Source organism: Mus caroli, unplaced genomic scaffold (assembly GCF_978045245.1).
Source record: "Mus caroli unplaced genomic scaffold, Mus_caroli_1 scaffold_18, whole genome shotgun sequence".
NCBI lineage: Eukaryota > Metazoa > Chordata > Mammalia > Rodentia > Muridae > Mus > Mus caroli.
In genome coordinates this window covers 39,230,928-39,250,496 of record NW_028227273.1, presented here as the reverse complement: position 1 = coordinate 39,250,496, position 19,569 = coordinate 39,230,928, and the positions used below count along the sequence as shown (strand labels likewise).

The window sequence follows — 19,569 nt, the reverse complement described above, 5'->3', positions numbered from 1 at the left end:
TCCACTCTTACTAACAAAAAGGTGCATAGAATCCAATGTTATAAAATCATATTTCAAGAATGTTGAACTTACTGTCTAAACCTTTCAATTCTGCTGTTTTACACTGGATGAAAATTCACTTAGAATCATCTACTTCCTAAATTAAAGTGTGCTAACCATTATCATTGAACTCTACTTACTAGATGTGAGGCTCCTTTACCAGCCACCACTACCCAATCATCTTCAGGCAATGTGTGGAAATCTATAACAAACCAGGCTGGAATAGAGATACAAGGAAGTAAAAATTCAAACATGAAATATGGAACCAAGATAAATGTCAATAGAATCATATTTTCCCAATTTTATGGAGGTAATATCCAATATTAAATTTCTAAATAAATCACTACTCATTCCTATGAAGAGATAGTGAGGGATAACATGAAAGATGAAGAGCACATCTGTGTGATTTCCTGGCAGCTATCAATGCTGATGTTATATGAGAAATTGTATGTCAATTCACCATGGCTAGCACACTAAAAGCTAAGAAAAAGTGTGAAAAAGCAATAACCATTCCATCCCTATCTTTGTAGAAAGTGTTAACAATCATCAAAGAAGAATTGGGAAGGGAACAAGTCTCTGCAGAGCATGAATAGGGTGGAGATAGAGCCTGAGCTATCAAGCCTAAGTATACTTTTACCATTCCTTTGGGCATACGTAGGTATGTACTATTTTTCAAGATTTGATGATCACTCTAAAGTCACACAACTTCTTTCAGCACATGTTATTTCTCTCAAATTGAAGAATGTGAACAACTTTTTTGTCCAGGGGCTATACATCTAAGGTCTTTAATTGAGGTGAAAAACACAAGTTAGAAAATATTACTGAGAGCCATCACCTTCATACCCAGGTCATAATTCAATGAAATAAAACAGATAATAAGACCACAGGTGAATTAATACTTCTGGTCAGATCTACTTCTAAGCCTGTGTTTATCTACTAACTGCGGGGACGCTATTTGAAGTGGTGCAAATACACATAACATGATAGTTTTAAAGAACAGAGTCAAAAACACCACATAAAACTTTCTAAGTGTTAGCTAAAAATAATATAAATGATAAATATTAATACCTAAGCACATGTGTCTATGACTTGATCATTTCAAGACAATGTCAATAAGCAGACCAGAGAGAATGTCTGAAAGCAAGCTTGGCCCTTCTGCTTAGGGCCTATAAAATTATTATCTCACATATTCAAGCCCTCCTTCCATAACTCAAAGAGAATTATAGTATGGGTAGATACGTGTCACCCCAGAAAATATTCTATTTTTTCACATTCAGGACCAGATAATATAACCAAATTTGGAAATATGGAGGTTGAAACTATCATCTAATTAGATGAACTCAATACAGTAATTTTAAGACAGCATGACTAAGTCCTTTAAACAGACTAACAATATAAGTTATAGTAACAGAGATGGGTCTTGGCACAGTCAAAAATATCTATGAATGAAACTCTATAACATGTAGCAAATAATTACATTAGTGTGATATTTTTATATTCTATCAATTGCATAGATCTTGAGAATTAAGTTTATATACGGCAACGTTTCTGCTGAGAGGTTGCATGTGTTTAAGTCTATTATAGGATAACGAAGAATCAGTGAGGTATTCAGAGGCCATGTTCTACTCTGCTCATCAGTGGGTTAATGGTAGCTTGCAGAGGACTGGGTTTCATTGTCATTGTGTACTCACAGGTAGCTGACCAAGCTCCAATGGAACTCTGGTTAAAGTGATTTAGACCACAAGGAATAATACAAAGTGTTAAAGGAACTTACAAAAAGGATGGGGGTTGACAGTAATGGGAGAAAGATAGAAAAGGGAGAGCATGAAAGTAAGAAGAATGCACTTCACAAACGTATAAAATTGTCAAAAGAGAAAATAAATAAAAGTTAAACATATGGATGGACGGATACTAATCTAAAAATTTCTTCCATATCACAACATATATCCCTATGCTACAGTAGCAATAAAGACTCATTAAGGAAAAAAAAAAAAACTCCTGGTCAAGAGAATAGTGTCTCTAGCGTGGCTGGAGATGTAACATTCTACTTCTGACAGGGAGTCTTCTGGACGATGAACCACCCTCAGGATTTAGGCCTAACCCAAGAAGCATGGGCCTACCATGAGCTATGCTAAAGAGATGACCAAAATAATTATTTTTTATGACTCCACTTCTCCACTTCTCTTCCACACAGCTACAGAGATTTACAGCTTGCCTCCCCTGATAATTCTCTTTGTACATAATAAAATTTTCCTTGAGCTTTGGGTTGAGTCGTTTTAAATTATTTTACTGTTACTAAGAACCCCAAGAAACAAAGGACTTCAACTTTCCTAGCATCGCCTGCTAAAGACGCCAGGACTCCCCAAATATCTGTTAACACCTTTAGGGACTGTTCCTCCACTCCTCTAGTCTCATTGATGACTTCACAAATATGGGAGTGGTTTGTTCATAGAATTTGAAGGTGGTGTCCATGTAAATTATGGACATGGGTGGCACAGACTAGAAAGGAGTACAGGATATGGATATTCATGTGAAAGTATCAAGACATTTCCTCCACAGAACAGGAAAAATAAGCTTGATACTGACTATGGCCTTGAATGATTGGTGAGTCCTGCCTGATCACCTATCAATATATAACAATGTGCCCAGAAATGGATTGGTAGGTGAATTTCAAAGCCTGTATGTTCATCAGTAAGTGGTTCAAATCTTCTCTCCTTTGTAAAGAGCCATAAACTCCCTTTAACTGTCCCTTCAAACAAGTTGCCAAAGCAGCAGTCATTAATGTTCGGTGACAGGTGTGATACCTTTGCAGGATTGAAACTGAGAGTGCCATTCAGTTGACAAATAAGGACCTGTTTAGCCCCAGTAATATCATCTGTATTTACATTTCACCTACTCTGCTATATTGGGGGATAAAAGAGTTGTTAAAAATAACCCCAAAATAGCATAAAGAGACAATGTATCTGTGGATCAAAGTGCTTTTTGAACCTCAAAGTTGTAAACTGAAAACTTGAAGTATAAAGCATTAAACTGCTTCCTAAATTGCTGTATATAAATCCACAGATAAATGCTACTCAGCCTTGGTCAGAGAAACCGCTTTTTCCATAAAATTACAGTAAATAGAGAACATTTTCCCAAGATACTAAATGACTGTTGGAGGCTCAGCCCTCAGTGAGACAGTAATACCGAAAGCCCAAGGAACATGGCTGAGGAGGAAGCAGAAATGATGTAAAAGGAAGAAAAACTGTTAAGGCTATGTTCTAATAAGGGCTCATTGTTGCAGTGGTCAATGAAGGCAGGATCTGGGGAACAGAGTGGAGAAGGAGATAACAGAAAAGTACCCTCAGTGGAAAGATTCAATGCCTTTAGTGCATTTTGGATTCATTTATTCAAGTAGCATCTTGGACCCTGATATAGCTGTCTCTTGTGAAGCTATGCCAGTGCCTGGCAAACAGAGAAGTGTATGTTCACAGTCAGCTATTGGATGGAACACAGGGCCCTCAATGGAGGAGCTACAGAAAGTACCCAATGAGCTGAAGGGGTCTGCAAGACTATAGGTAGAACAACAATATGAACTAACCAGTACCCTCAGAGCTTGTGTCTCTAGCTGCATATGTAGCAGAAGATGGCCTAGTCGGCCATCATTGGGAAGATTTACCTAATTAAAAATTGGGGAAAAAAAGTAGTATCTTGGAAAAAGCTTCATTATAAAAAATTGGAAAAAGTGGGTGTGTTGAGGTTTGGTCTTTTGTTATCTATTGTAATGGTAAGTGCAGGTCCCCAGGCCCAGGTGGTCCCAGAGACAAGATAGTCCTCACGCAGACCTTGACTCCAAATTATTTCTGATTCATAAATAAAAATGGCAACAGCTAATAGCTCGACAGAAGGACACAGGGATTAGGTTTCCCAGGCTTGGGGTCAGAGGAGAACCAGAGTGACAAGATGCAGGAGAAGAAGGCTCAGGAGCGGCAAGGAGACAATGCTATGGGTTAGGGAGTCAAGAGAACATGGCCCTCGTGGCTAGTTAAGAGCAATTGGAGTTAAGAGCAGCCCAAATGAAACAGAGTAAGTAGTAATAATTCAGGGCTATCAATAGGAAAGTAGATTCTAACACATACAGGATAGACTCAGCTCTTGTTCTGGGTAAGGTTTATTGGAAATATAAAAGTGGTGAGTGTGTATTTTATCCAGAAACCAAATGATCTAAGGCTGGGTAGAAACCCTGGGTTGGGATTAAATAATTTCAACAATATGGGTGCTATGTAAATGACCCCTTACAGTGTTACCCCACATTCCACAAGTTCCTTTGCTGTCTCACAGGCCAGGTTTGTGACATCATCGTGTGTGTGTGTGTGTGTGTGTGTGTGTATGTGTGTGTGAGAGAGACAGAGAGAGAGACAGACAGAGTCAGAGAGAGAGAGAGAGACTCTACTTTCTTCTACCAAGTCTCTGCACTAGTCATTATAATAAAGCACAGGAACCAGGAAACTTCACACTCAAAGCTCTACCACTGTACAGTGAAGAACTATGCAGGAAATGGTGCTAGGGACCTTTTTATTGAAAGAACCAAGTCTGAAATGTGGAGAAGACATCTCCTTATTTAGGTCTCCTGGAAGAATTTGAGACTAAAGTGCCCTCAAGAGTGAGTAGAATCCTAAGACATCAAGCTCGAGGCAACCTTACCTCTTAGACAAAGGCCTAGACTACTCATCAGGAAGTGAAATATTTGGGATATATTTTGACTAGAGAGGCAAGTCTAAAGGATGACACAACTAGACAAAAAGATTCAAGTTTGTATTTGGGGCAACCACTGCAATCCATCGCACTGCATCATGTAGAGGTTATCCCAGAAATAAGGAGCCGCCTACATTAACTGCAAATAAACTAACAATATGTCAGTGTGTCCTCTTTACACTGATACATTTTCATAATACTATTTCTCCTGCCTCAACTATTTCCAGATCTTCTCCACCGTAACATCTCCCCACAACCTTCAGGTCTTCTTTCTTTCCTTTCTTTGTAAAACAAACAGGCCAAGAAAAAAAGAGTCCATAAGCTAGAATGAAAAAAATAAAATAACTAACTCAGAGAAAGGCAGTGTTTCATCTGCAGTCCTGCTCTTCTTCTTCCTAAGAATTTTAATCATAAAACACACGAGTAGGTTGTCTGTTCCTGACCAACTTTCATCAATCCTTCTGATTTTATTTTGTCCCTTCCTACAGGCAGAATCCCATTGATTACGGTTTTAAACATGGTAAAAGCATTGTCAGCTTCTATAACTTTGTTATAGCATGCATCCAGAATGTCAAGAATAACTTCCTCTTGAAGGTTCCTGACATACACAGTGTAACAGGGATGCAGAGTCCGTTGGTTGTATGCCCAAGAGTGGGATGGGATGGGACAGCCGTTATAGTGATTTGAAGCTACTCCTACTGATTTCCATAGCAGTTGCACCAGTTTGTACTCTCACCAATAGTGAATAAAGTATTCTTTTCCTCCCATCAACATTAGGCTGTTTTCATTCTTTTAAAATTTCTTTTCATTTTAATTACAATATAACTTCACTCTCCCAATCCCTGTTCCATCCCTCTCATGTCCTTGCTACTCCCAAAATATTAGCCTCTTTTTCTTTATAATGTGTGTGTATTATATATGTATGTGTAAGTATGTATGTATGTATATATGTGTGTGTGTATGTATGTACAAAATGAAAAATGCAACCTGTTAAGTCTATTTTTGTTGTTTCTGTATATATGGTTTTAGAGCTAGCCACTCTGTATTAGATACCTAGTCAGCAGTTTCATCTCTGAGATAGGCTAATTTTCTCTCTTTCATCAGATATTACTTGTCTAAGGGTAGTTCCCCCATGATATTTCCCCCTTCCACACTAGTGTGTCTAATAGTGCTGCCAGTTTTCAAGGATTATTTATGAAACTACATTGTTGAGGGATTATGGGTGGATAAAACCTGTCATTTCTGAGACAATCTTTAAAGCACATTTTCAAAATCTTTTTGCTGTGTTCATGAATTCATTTTCTAATTACTATATATGAAAATTTTACATTTAATCAGGTATGTTGGTTTAGAAATTCCATGTTTGTTGTGTCCTTATCTGTTTTAAGAATTAGTATAGTGCTGTTTTTACAAAAATAGTTTGGGAATATTCTTTCATTTTACACTCTATAGAATATTTTGAGATGTACTGGAATCCTTTAGATTTTAAGAGTATAAGTTTGTTGTCTTTCTGGCAGACAGACAGAGACAGACTGAAAAAGCTATACAGCTGAATCATATGTAGGCATTTTCACCATTAAATTCTTACAGATAACTCTATCTTGTGTTAAAATAAAACAAAACCACTAGCAAGCAGAAATGGTTTAATTACAAAATTAGGAAGCGGTCGTTCATTTTCCTTTTTACAGAAAAAAAAGTAGTGTTATTCTACTTCAAAGATCTATGCCATGTCTCATTAAAGACTTGTCATAGTACATCGGTGACACTCACTCAGACAAAAATTTGTTCAAGGGGAACTCAGGTAACAAGATACTCATGTGAATGCACAGGAAGTTTTCTTACACCAGGACTGGCTAGGCAATTCCTCTGTATAAAACTGAAGTTAAATGGGAAATCAATTTTGCTGTTTCTCAGAAGATTGGGAATCAAGACCCACACCTCTCTGGAGAACATTCCCAAAACCTGTTCTACCACACCACAAGGACACTTTCTCAAACATGTTTATAGCAAAACAACCTAGGTATTCTTCAACTAAAAAATTAGATAAAGAAAATGTGGTACATTTAACAATGAAATATTACTCATCTATTAAAAATAAGAACATTGTGAAATTTGCAGGCAAATTGTTGGAACTGGGAAATATAAGAATAAACTGTGAAGAAATAAATTTCAAGTAAATATATGAATTCACACACACACACACACAAATAAAATGCAGTGACATAAAGTTCACAAAACATTCAGACTTTTTTCAGGGGGTGGGGAGCTGCCCACTGCACTGGAGTGTGGTTGATAATGAATACAATTTCTTTCTTTTTTTTATTAATTTTTACACTCCATATCCCATTCCCCACCCCACCCCTACATCCACCCTGACTGCTCCACACCCCACATCTCCTCTACAACACCCCTGTTTCCACATGGATGGCCCCACCACCCCCCACCCCACCTGACCTCTAAACTCCCTGGGGCCTCCTGTCTCTTGAAGGTTAGGTGCATCATCTCTGAATGAACACAGACCTGGAAGTCCTCTACTGTCTGTGTACTGAAGGTCTCATATCAGCTGGTGTATGTTGCCTGTTTGGTGGTCCAGTGTTTGAGAGATCTCAGGGGACCAGATTGAGACTGCTGCTGGTCCTCCTACAGGATCACCCTTCTCCTCAGCTTCTTTCAGCCTTCCCTAATTCAACAACAGGGGTCAGCTGCTTCTGTCCATTGGTTGGGTGCAGATATCTGCATCTGACTCTTTCAGCTACTTGTTGGGTCTTTCAGAGGGCAGTCATAATAGGTCCCTTTTTGTGAGTGCTCCATAGCCTCAGTAATAGTGTCAGGCCTTGGGACCTCCCCTTGAGCTGGATCCTACTTTGAGCCTGTCACTGGACCTTCTTTTCCTCAGGCTCCTCTCCATTTCCATCCTGTAATTGTTCCAAACAGGAACAATTATGAGTCAGAGATGTGACTATGGGATGGCAACCCCATCCCTCACTTGATGTCCTGTCTTCCTGCTAGTGGTGGGCTCGGTAAGTTCCCTCTCCCTACTGTCAGGCATTTCATCTAAGGTCTCTCCCTTTGATTCCTGAGTCTCTCACATCCCAGGTCTCTGGTGCATTCTGGAGGGTTCACTAGCCTCCTATTTCCTGAGGTTGCCTGTTTTCATTCTTTCTGCCGGCCCTTAGGGCTTCAGTTCTTTTCACTCACCCAATACCAGATCAGGTTCCCCTCTCCCCCACACACAACCTCCTTCCACTTTCCTTCCCAGGCCCCTCCCTCCCTCTCCACTTGTGATTGCTTTCTTCTCTCTCCCAAGTAAAATGGAAGAGGATGAAAGAAAGGTATCCACCACTGAACTAAGAGACTCAAGAATAGAATGTGTTATTATCTACACTCACATTATCATCAACTGCTTGTATAAAACTCAGGACAGGAATATAAACCCAACTAGGGATGGTGAGTGAACGGCACAAAAACAAGTGTGTTGTGCAGAAGACAGACCTACAATGTCTGGTAACAATAGAGATTACCTGAAGGAAAAATGAAAACTTGGGTTTCTCCACACAAGATGTGGTCTTATTTTGTAATCTAATTGTCACCCTGGGCATGTTGAGAAAAAAGACATTTCAACATATTCACAAGAAAGTATAAATAACAATACAATGTCTTTCTGTATAAGAGACCTTAAAGCTATAGTGGAAATGGGAATGGATAATTCAACAACACACTACACACAACAGCAGCACTAGATGATGTCTTCTGCAACCATGGTGTCAAATATCTGGTAACATATTTGATGTTCTGTTCCACTTGTGACGTTGTAGGACTTGATGAGGCAATCCAGCCATGGGTACGCATCTACAGACCAAGAGGACATACCATTCAGCCATTAAACCAAGCACAGAACTAGTAATTCTCATTAATTACAATTTTGCCCCAACCTCAGATGAAAGAGATTAAGGGTTTATAAAACACCTGACAGCAAAGGTAGTCTAGCATCTCACCGATGTTTTGCTCCTTTTCTGGAGCTGACTGCTTATGGGCCTCCTGTCTTTTCCTTGACAAATTAGATGGAGGTGAAACCTGAACTTCAGATTAAATCATTTTAAGCCTTACCTGTGACCTGCACAACTGGCAGCAATAATGCCAACCATCACATCTGGCAAGGAGCAGGGCATTTCTACCATCAACAGAAGACCCTAGTAAGCCTGCAAGGCATCTGGCATGGCAATCAAGCTTGGCCATATATCTGTATATCTGAAAACATACCAGGTCCAGAGACTTTGATTTTTGGAAATCTATGTATATTAAGTGCAATATGCAAGACAAATTAAAATTGAAAACAAATGAACATATCTCAATTAAACTTTGCTCCAGAAAAGCAAAATTTCCCATCTCTTGGGAACTGATGTTACATTGTAGAGACCTATTGTGGAGGAAGAAACCCTAATCAGGAGCAAACTCTAACAGTCCCATCACCAACAGTGAAGCAGCCAGAGGGGAGATTTGTCACTGTCAACAATTACTAGAACAATCAAACTGCTTAACATAATTTACTTCTCCAGATTCTGACAGAAAAGAAATGCTGGCCATAAAAGGACTTAGTGACAGTGGCTACAATGTGTACAATTTTTACCAGGGCAGGAGCCTGTGGATGAAGCATATTTGTGCAAAAATGGCTAAAGTTCATAAAGTTTGCAAAATAAATATAGAAAAATTTGAAGCTCATTAGTACCAGAGGAAATCCACTGAGTCAAACATGATTATGGCAGTTTATTTGAGAGCATATTTCTAGTAAATACTGCATCGATTTGTTATAATTGCAACCTCCATGTTTCTATGCTGTACGTATAAACTCAGAGTCAAATACGTTGTGACCAAAAGTGCTATGCTTAAATACATTTCAAAATATTTTAAACCTTATTACTCATATTTATTTTATTTCTGCTGCTATCTCATTAAGACACTGATAGATACTGTTCACACTTAGTAATTCCCAAGGACTCAGTTGGCTTCGTTCTACCCACAGTCTATGGATTAGATACACACTAGGTGCATTTTCAAGGAAGAGAAAGAAGCACCTTTGAAATACTGCCTACCTATTTTTATTCCTGGAGGACAAATGACATTCATGATCTGTTCCAGATTTCTCTGAAGGTCATCATCAGTGAGGACTTCTGATGCTGGGATCTGGAAAAACTTCTCCTAAAAATGACAACAAAGGAATCTTCGTCATTTGAGAAGCTCCATACACAGAAGTCCAATGACCAATTTGCTAAAATGACATATATAGAAATCAATCTATTGCTGGGCGTGGTGGTGCACGCCTTTAATCCCAGCACTTGGGGGGCACAGGCAGGCGAATTTCTGAGTTCAAGACCAGCCTGGTCTACAGAGTGAGTTCCAGGACAGCCAGGGCTGCACAGAGAAACCCTGTCTCAAAGAAGGAAGGAGGGAAGGAAGGAAGGAAGGAAGGAAGGAAGGAAGGAAGGAAGGAAGGAAGGAAGGAAGGAAGGAGGAAGGAAGGAAGAGTTATAGAATTCATAAACTGGAATACTGGTCTAAGCTAAAGCCCAATAATCTTCTTTAAGTCTTTCTCTCTTTAATTAGTCATTTTATTTGTTTACATTTCAAATGATATCCTAATTCTCGGTTACTCCTCCACAGCCCTCCCTATCCCATGCCCCCACGTCTCCTCCCCTTTACTTCTATGAGGGTCTCCCCAAACCACTCACCCACTTGTACCTCCCCACTCTAGCATGCCCCATGCTGGGGTAACAAACCTCCACAGGACCAAGGGCCTCCCCTCCCACTGTCAGATAAGGCCATCCTCTGCTACACATGTATCTGGAGCCATGGATTCCCCCACGTATACACTTTAGTTGGTGGTTTAGTCTCTGAGAGCTCTGAGCAGTCTGGCTAGTTGAAATTGTTCTTCCTATAGAATTGGAATCCCCTTCAGCTACTTCAGGCCTTCCCCTAGCTCTTCCATTGGGGTCCCCAGACTCAGTCGGGTGGTGAGTGTCTGCATCTGTGTTGGTCAGGTGCTGGTAGAAACTCTCAGGGAACAGCCATACAAGGCTCCTGTCTGCAAGTCCTTCTTAGCATCAGCAATAGTATGGGGACTTGGTGTCTACAGATGGGATAGATCCAAGGTAGAGAGGTTTCTGAATAGCCTTTCTTCATTCTCTGTCCCCAGTTTTTGTCTCTGTCTTTCCTTTGGACAAGAACATTTCTGGGTTAAAATTTTTTGAAATGGGTGGAAAGCCCCACCCCTCAACAGAAGCCATGCCTATCTACTGGAGGGGGTCTCTACAGGTTCTATCTCGGCTTTGTTGTGTATTGTGGATAAAGTCATCCCTGTTGGGTCCTGGGAGCCTCTTGATTCCCTGGTATCTGGGACTTTCTAGTGGCTACCCTCAGTTCTTCACCATCCATTGCTACATACTTTTATTCAATTTCCTGACCCTCTGTACTTCTCTCCTGTCCCATCCAATAAGTGATCCTGCTTCACTTTCTTTTCCCTCCCCCTCCTCCCTCCATCTAAGGTCCCTCTATCCCTCTACCCTCAGTGATAATTTTGTTCTCCCATGTAGCACTGAAGCATCCGCTCTTTGGTCTTCCTTCTTCTTAAGCTCCATATGGTTTGTGGATTATATCATGGGTATTCTGAGCTTTTGTGCTAATACCCACTTATCAGTGAGTATATACCATGGTTCTTTTGTGTCTGGGTTACTTCAGTAGGGATACTATTTTCTAGTTCCATCCATTTGCCTGCGAATTTCATGAAGTCATTGTTTTTAATAGCTGAGTAGTACTCCATTGTGTAAATGTTCCACATTTTCTGTATTCATTCTTCTGATGAGGGACATCTGGGTTGCTTCCAGTTTCTATAAGGCTACTATAAACATAGTGGAGCACATGTCCTTGTTATATACTGGAGCATCTTTTGGGTATATGCCCAGTAGTGGTATACTGGGTCTTTTCTGAGAAATCACCAGATTAATTTCCAAAGTGATATTAACAGATTACAGTTGCACCATGAATGGAGGAGTTTTCCTCTTTCTCCACATCCTTGCCAGTATCTGTTGTCACCTGTGTTTTTGAACTTAGCCATGCTGATTGGTAGGGGATGGAATCTCAGGGTCATTTTGATTTGCATTTCCGTGATGACTAAGGATGTTGAACGTTTCTTTAAATGCGTGTCAGCCACAGGTTTGAGATACACATACATAGTACGATAATGTAGGCAGGCTAATGACACTTGTATTCTCAGGAAAAATGGGTATAGTGTTTTAAGAATGAAGGGATATAACATTAAGGAAAATGTATTTCATTTCTTCCTTTTCTACACTATGTTTTAGAGAAAAAAATTCTTGGCTTGCTAACTTCTATTTTCAACACATACATTGCACACAGCTGCTGCTCAGTAAATATTCATTTAATAAGTGACTAGACCTTCAGGTTTCCATCTATGCCACAGCTCTCCATACCCAGGTCCCACTGAGAGAGTGCTGGTCTCCCAGGAGTGCTGACACACCTGTGTGCAGGGGTAAAACCACCACATCTGTTCCTAGAAACTTGTGAGGATCCCTCAGGACACGGGAACTGAGGAACAGCCTGGGAGAGGATCCATCCAGTTTCCATCTGCGCCCAGGAGCTGACCCTGACCACAGTTCTCAGTACCCAGATCCCATGGGGATAGAACAGATCTCCCAAGAGTGCTGACACCCCTGAGCACACAGGTGAGACCACCACTTCTGCTCAAATTACTGGCCCAAGAGGGATCCGCCCAGAGCCATCAGGACACCAGAACCAAGGAATAGCCCAGGACAGGATCCTTCTGTGGAGAGCCGTGCTCGTGCCGCGAGCAATCACCATTATAAGATGGCGCTGGCCTCCGCTGTGACAAACTAGTAAACAAGCCTTGTGCGCAAGTGCAAGAGTGAACTCACTCCTAGTCACTGCCCATTCTCGGGGTGTAATAGTGGTGTGATGAGCGAGCAACGAATCAAGAGCTGTCACGCCACATCAGGTGCTGAAACGTCATGGCTGAGTGCTATATAAGGGACTCCATTTTCTGGGGTCGGGATCTTCCTGAGAAGTAAGCAATAAAGCTTTGCCGCAGAAGATTCCGGTTGTCCTGAGTGTGTTCTTGCCGGCGGGGACAAAAGCTCGGGATAAGTGATGCCGAAACCCGGGAACTTTATACCATCACACCTGCGCAAGGAAGATCCCTCGTTTGTGGGGCGGAACCAGAACTGCGGGACACTACAGCTCTGCAAGGTAAGTATTGTCTTGAAATTTCTCCAGAGTTAGATGCCCTTTTGATTGTTTGCACGGCGATCGCACTTTCCCTTTCAGTTTAGTTTTGCTTCCACCGCTGGAACTGCTGACTGGTTCCCAGTCGCAGTCAGGTTCGGACAGCACCTGGACAGTGCCTGGACAGCGATTAGTTTCAGTCACGGTCAGGACTGGATAGCGGCAATATGGGAATTTCTCACTCTGTAGTAGTGGCGTTTAGGTCGGTCCTGAAGCAGTGTGGCCTAAAAATCGCCACTAAGAGTATAGAGGCATTTGTCAGGGAGGTAGACCGTGTGGCACCATGGTATGCTTGCTCAGGTTCGTTAACTGTCACTTCTTGGGACAAACTGAAAGGAGATCTAGTTAGGGAACAGCAGAACGGCAAACTTAAAGCAGGGATCATGCCGTTATGGAAATTGGTGAGATCGTGCTTAACAGATGAGGATTGTGAGCAGATGGTAGAAGCAGGGCAGAAGATTTTGGACGAAATTCAAGACAGTCTATCAGAGGCAGAGTGGGGAGAGAGATTGAAAGTTGGGATGAAACAAGGTGCACTGAAGAATTTAGGCCTTTCCACGGGCCTTGAGCCCGAGGAAAAGAGATATAAAGGAAAGAATGCCTTGGGAGAGATTAGAAAAAGGGATGGAAAGGGAGAGAAGAAGAGAGAAAGAACTGGAGAGGCACATAAGGAAAGGAGCCTCTACCTGCCATTAGATGAGTTTAAGGCACTAGCTGTCAGTAGCTCAGAATTGGATAAGGAACTTAGCTCCTCTGAGGAGACAGACTTAGAGGAAGAAAGATATCAGCTAGATGAAAGAGGAGCTAATCAGTCACAGAATAACATAAAGAAAGCAAAAGTAGCTAGAGACAAATGTCAAATCACTATGCGATCTTCAGATCCGCAACCTCTGGGTCCTAGTACACCTCTGCCCTACGTGCAGAGGTATCAATCAGACTCATTCATTTCAAAAGAGGAACAGAGAAAAGTGCAGCAAGCGTTCCCAGTCTTTGAAGGCGCAGAGGGTGGACGCGTTCATGCCCCAGTGGAGTATATACAGATTAAAGAATTAGCAGAGTCAGTTCGTAACTATGGAGTCAATGCCAACTTTACTGTAGCCCAAGTCGAAAGGCTTGCGACTCTGGCAATGACCCCTGGCGATTGGATGACCGTAGTAAAAGCCGCATCTCCTAACATGGGAATGTATTTGGAATGGAAAGCTTTGTGGCAAGACTCCTGCCAAGCACAGGCAAGGGCCAATGCCAATGTTGAAGGGGACCAAGGAACATGGACTTTTGAGTTGCTTACAGGTCAGGGACAACACGCTAATAACCAGACAAATTACCATTGGGGAGCTTATGCTCAGATCTCAGCTGCTGCAGTTAAGGCATGGAAGGCACTCTCTAAGAAGGGAGAGGCAAGTGGGCATTTGACCAAGATCACCCAGGGTGCACAGGAGTCATTCTCAGATTTTGTGGCTAGAATGACAGAAGCGGCAGGGAGAATTTTTGGGGACCCAGAGACAGCTATGCCTTTAATTGAACAGTTAAATTCATAGCCTGATCTATGAACAGGCTACCCAGGAATGCAGGGCGGCTATTACACCTAGAAAGAGCAAGGGACTGCAGGATTGGTTGAAGGTTTGCCGTGAGCTTGGAGGGCCACTCACTAATGCAGGTTTAGCAGCTGCCATTCTACAAGGGCAAAAACGCCCTGACATGGCTGAGCTCAAACTCTGCTATAATTGTGGCAAACCGGGACACTTAAAAAAGGACTGTAGAGCCCTTGTCAAAAGGAGAGCACCAGGACTGTGTACTAAGTGTGGAAAAGGATATCATTGGGCTAGAGATTGTCGTTCAGTCAGGGACATTCGAGGCAGGCCCCTGCAGCCAGGATTCCCTCAAGCAGTAGATAATGAGACCATTCCAAAAAACCAGTACAGGGCCCTCAGGTCTCAGGGCCTGAAAACATATGGGACCCCGACAGGCAAAAGGTGGACCCCACAGTCCGCAGGGCAACAGAAGGATCAGCTGGGTTGGACCTCCGTACCACCACCCGATTCATGCTAATGCCCCAAATGGGGGTACAGCCTATTCCTACTGACTATAAAGGACCTCTGCCATCCGGGAGTGTTGGCCTAATATTGGGCCGGGCCTCCCTTACCTTACAAGGTCTTATTGTTCACCCTGGAGTCGTAGATCAAGACTATAAAGGGGAACTTCAAGTTCTCTGTTCCTGTCCTCAGGGTGTCTTTTCTATTTCACAAGGGGATAGAATAGCTCAGTTAATAATTTTGCCAAGCCTACATGGCTGTTTTCCTTCCTCTGGTGTCCCTCGAGCTACCAGAGGGATTGGTTCTACTGGGAATGATTCTGCTTACTTAGTGATGTCTCTTGACTCCAGGCCATTCTTAGAATTAGTTATAGAAGGAAAACAATTTAAAGGGATTTTAGACACAGGAGCAGATAAAAGTATCCTGTCTTCCCAATGGTGGCCAAAAACTTGGCCCGTTACTCAGTCATCACGTTCTTTGCAAGGTTTAGGTTATCAGTCCTCCTGTCTCACTATTAGTTCCCGTTCTTTGAGCTGGACAGCTCCTGAAGGTCAAACAGGACGATTCACTCCCTATGTTTTACCACTCCCAGTAAATCTCTGGGGGAGAGACATCTTACAGGCACTAGGATTGACCTTGACTAATGAATACTCGCCACAAGCTGTTCAAATAATGAAGAAAATGGGCTATAAAGAAGGAAGGGGATTAGGGAAAGGAGAGCAGGGTAAACTTGAACCTATCCCTCAAAAAGGTAATAATGGGAGACAAGGTTTGGGTTTTTTCTAGGGGCCGTTGAGGGCTCCATGCCCATACCATGGCTTACAGAGGAAGTTGTATGGGTTCCTCAATGGCCTCTCTCATCTGAAAAGTTAGAAGCAGCTACAAAACTAATTTCTGAACAGCTTGGGTCATTTAGAGCCCTCTACCTCACCCTGGAATACACCTATTTTCGTAATTAAGAAAAAATCTGGCAAATGGCGCTTATTACATGATGTTAGAGCTATTAATGCACAAATGCGTCTATTTGGACCAGTTCAGCCAGGGCTACCATTGCTTTCTGCCTTACCCAAAAATTGGGAAATTATAATTATAGATATTAAAGATTTCTTTTTCTCTATACCTTTATGCCCTCAAGATAGGCAAAGATTTGCATTTACCATCCCAGCCATTAATCATTTAGAGCCGGATCAAAGATACCAATGGAAGGTCCTACCTCAGGGGATGGCGAATAGTCCCACCATGTGTCAACTGTATGTGCAATTGGCACTTAAGTCAGTTAGAGAGCATTTTCCATCATTACAGGTGATAATTTATATGGATGACATTTTGATTTGCCATAAAAATTCACAATTATTGCAAGGTGCATACCCTATATTAATAAAAACGTTAGGGCAATGGGGATTGCAGGTGGCCACTGAAAAGGTGCAAGTTGCTCGAATGGGAGCCTTCCTAGGGTCACTCATTTATCCTGACAAAATTGTTCCTCAAAAATTAGAGATTCGCAAAGATCAACTACATACCTTGAATGATTTCCAATAATTGCTAGAAGATATTAATTGGCTAAGACCATTTTTGAAAATTCCATCAGCAGAATTAAAGCCCTTATTTGACATATTAGAGGGAGATACCCACATCTCCTCCCACAGAGCACTTACCCCAGCTGCATGTCAAGCTTTACAAACGATAGAAAAGGCCTTACAAGATGCTCAATTACAACGCATTGAGGAGTCAAAATCATTTGAATTGTGCATATTAAAAACTGCACAGTTACCAACAGCAGTCTTATGGCAAAAAGGACCCTTATTGTGGGTCCATCCTAATGCTTCCCCTGCAAAAATTATTGAGTGGTATCCTAATGCAATTGCTCAACTTGCACTTAGGGGGATAAAAGCAGCTATTACTTATTTTGGGAAAGAACCTCATATGCTAATCGTACCTTATACTTCTGCTCAAGTTCAAACCCTGGCAGCAACAACTAACGATTGGGCAGTCTTGGTTGCCTCTTATTCAGGACAAATTGATAATCATTATCCAAAACATCCAATTTTACAATTTGCCTTAAGCCAACCCATAGTGTTTCCAATAATAACAGCCAAACACCCACTTCCGGATGGGGTAGTAGTGTATACAGATGGATCCAAATCTGGCATAGGTGCATATGTAGTAAATGGCCAAGTAACATCTAAACAATATAATGAGACATCATCCCAGATTGTAGAGTGTTTGGTAGTTCTAGAAGTCCTTGAAACTTTTCCGGGACCGCTCAATATTGTATCTGATTCCTCATATGTGGTCAATGCAGTTAATATGCTTGAAGTTGCTGGCTTAATTAGACCCTCTAGCAAGCTTGCTCACATTTTTCAGCAAATTCAGTCAGCCTTGTTACATAGAAGACATCTTGTGTATATTACTCATGTTAGGGCTCATTCTGGCCTTCCTGGCCCCATGTCTCATGGAAATGACTTGGCAGACAAAGCTACTAGAATCGTGGCTGCTGCTCTGTCCTCGCAGTCAGAGGCTGCAAGGGAGTTTCATAAACGCTTCCACGTGACGGCTGAAACATTACGCCGCCGTTTCACTTTAACTAGGAAAGAAGCTCGTGACATTGTCACCCAATGTCAAAACTGTTGTCAATTTCTGCCTACTCCTCATGTAGGGGTAAACCCCCGAGGCATCAGACCATTACAGGTCTGGCAAATGGATGTCACTCATATTTCCTCCTTTGGAAGAAATCAATATTTACATGTTTCCATTGACACCTGCTCTGGTGTTATGTTTGCTACACCTTTAACAGGTGAGAAAGCCTCTCATGTTATACAGCACTGTTTAGAAGCATGGAGTGCTTGGGGCAAGCCCACAATTCTTAAAACTGATAATGGGCCAGCATATACCTCTACTAAATTTCAGCAATTTTGTCATCAAATGGATGTCACTCACTTGACTGGCCTTCCTTATAATCCTCAAGGACAAGGCATTGTGGAACGTGCTCACAGTACACTTAAGTCTTATCTTATAAAACAAAAAAGGGGAGTTGATGAGACTCTGCCCTCAGTGCCAAGAGTAGCTGTATCTATGGCACTCTTTACACTTAATTTTTTGAATCTTGACGAGCAAGGTCGCTCTGCAGCTGATCGACATAGCTCAGACCCTGATAGACCAAAAGAAATGGTCAAATGGAAGGATGTCTTAACTGGTCTGTGGAAAGGCCCGGATCCTATTTTGTTAAGATCCAGGGGAGCTGTTTGTGTTTTTCCACAGAGTGAAGACAACCCATTTTGGCTGCCGGAACAACTCACCCGCAAGATATTCATCAAGGATGGTGCAGAAGATGCAGACCTCCCGAGGACTGCTCCTGATCCTGACAATGTTGAACTTGTCTCAGGTTCCTAGTATGAGGGGCGAACAGAGATGGGCCATTCTCTCGACTTTCCCTAAACCAATGCCAGTTCGCCATAATGCTATAGTTTTTCCAAAATTCTTTACTACTAATAAAACATTAGATTTGCCATATCTACCCTATGATCCCACCCGAGCACCATTAGGAGAAAATCGCTCTTTATTAGAACAGGGTTCTTTATGTTTTCAAATTAATGGACCAGGAAAATGTATCAACCTCACAGCTCGAGCTTTGGGGAAGTTTAATGAGCACCAAGGAGGTTGGGTAAGCACAACCCAAGATACTTCCAATGCAGATATAACCTTTACAAATCGGACCTTTTGGCAGGAGGCAATTTGGGTTAATGGTACATTTCTACCACCTAACTTTTCAGACAAAGAACGTCCCCACCAACCAAAAATAGCCCCTCATTGTAGCTTGGAAGATGAAGGGCTGATATTGCCTTGGTCTGATTGTCAATCCTCCATCACTCGTTGGGCAGATCAGAGTAAAACCTTTTCCTTTTCTCCCAACATGATAGATGATCCAGAGAAGGAATTTGTTATGAAAAAGGGACTTTTCATACAGGACTTTAGAATGCATCCCTTTCACAAGTGGGTGCTTTGTGGAGTCAATGGCAGTTGTACAGAACTCAATCCTTTGATCTTTATCCAGGGAGGAGCAGTTGGAAAGGCTTCTTTTAATGGCATTTCAAGATTTGCTCAGTATTGGGGAATACATGCTGCCTCCCAGGATTCTTATGGATATACTAATACCAGTGTAGAGATCACTGGGTTCAATAAAACTTTGGTAAACCAGATTAATTATCCATCTACCCCAGTCTGTGTTTACCCCCCTTTCTTGTTTATTCTTTCAAATGATTCATTTGAAGTCTGTTCCAATGATTCTTGTTGGATTTCTCAATGTTGGGACATAACAAAGAACACCCGTGCCATGGTAGCACGGATCCCACGTTGGATCCCGGTTCCGGTGGAAACACCCTCCACCTTATCCCTGTTTCGACAAAAAATAGATTTTGGAATTACTGCTGCCGTAATCATAGCAATTTCAGCC

At 41.7% G+C, this 19,569-nt stretch overlaps 1 protein-coding gene across 3 annotated transcripts in view; it reads right to left on the bottom strand.

Moving 5' to 3' along the window:
• Positions 1–8,071: 8,071 nt before the first annotated feature.
• LOC110283827 (protection of telomeres protein 1-like) overlaps positions 8,072–19,569 on the bottom strand; it is a 62,879-nt gene continuing 51,381 nt past the window's right edge. For all 3 annotated transcript variants that reach the window (XM_029471541.2, XM_021149361.3, XM_029471542.2), the window contains exons 16-17: positions 9,864–9,969; positions 8,072–8,622 (exon numbers count right to left, since the gene is read on the bottom strand). In XM_029471541.2, coding sequence (XP_029327401.1) covers positions 8,510–8,622; positions 9,864–9,969 — 219 coding nt within the window. In that variant the 3' untranslated portion in view covers positions 8,072–8,509. The remainder of the gene's footprint in view (positions 8,623–9,863; positions 9,970–19,569) is intronic.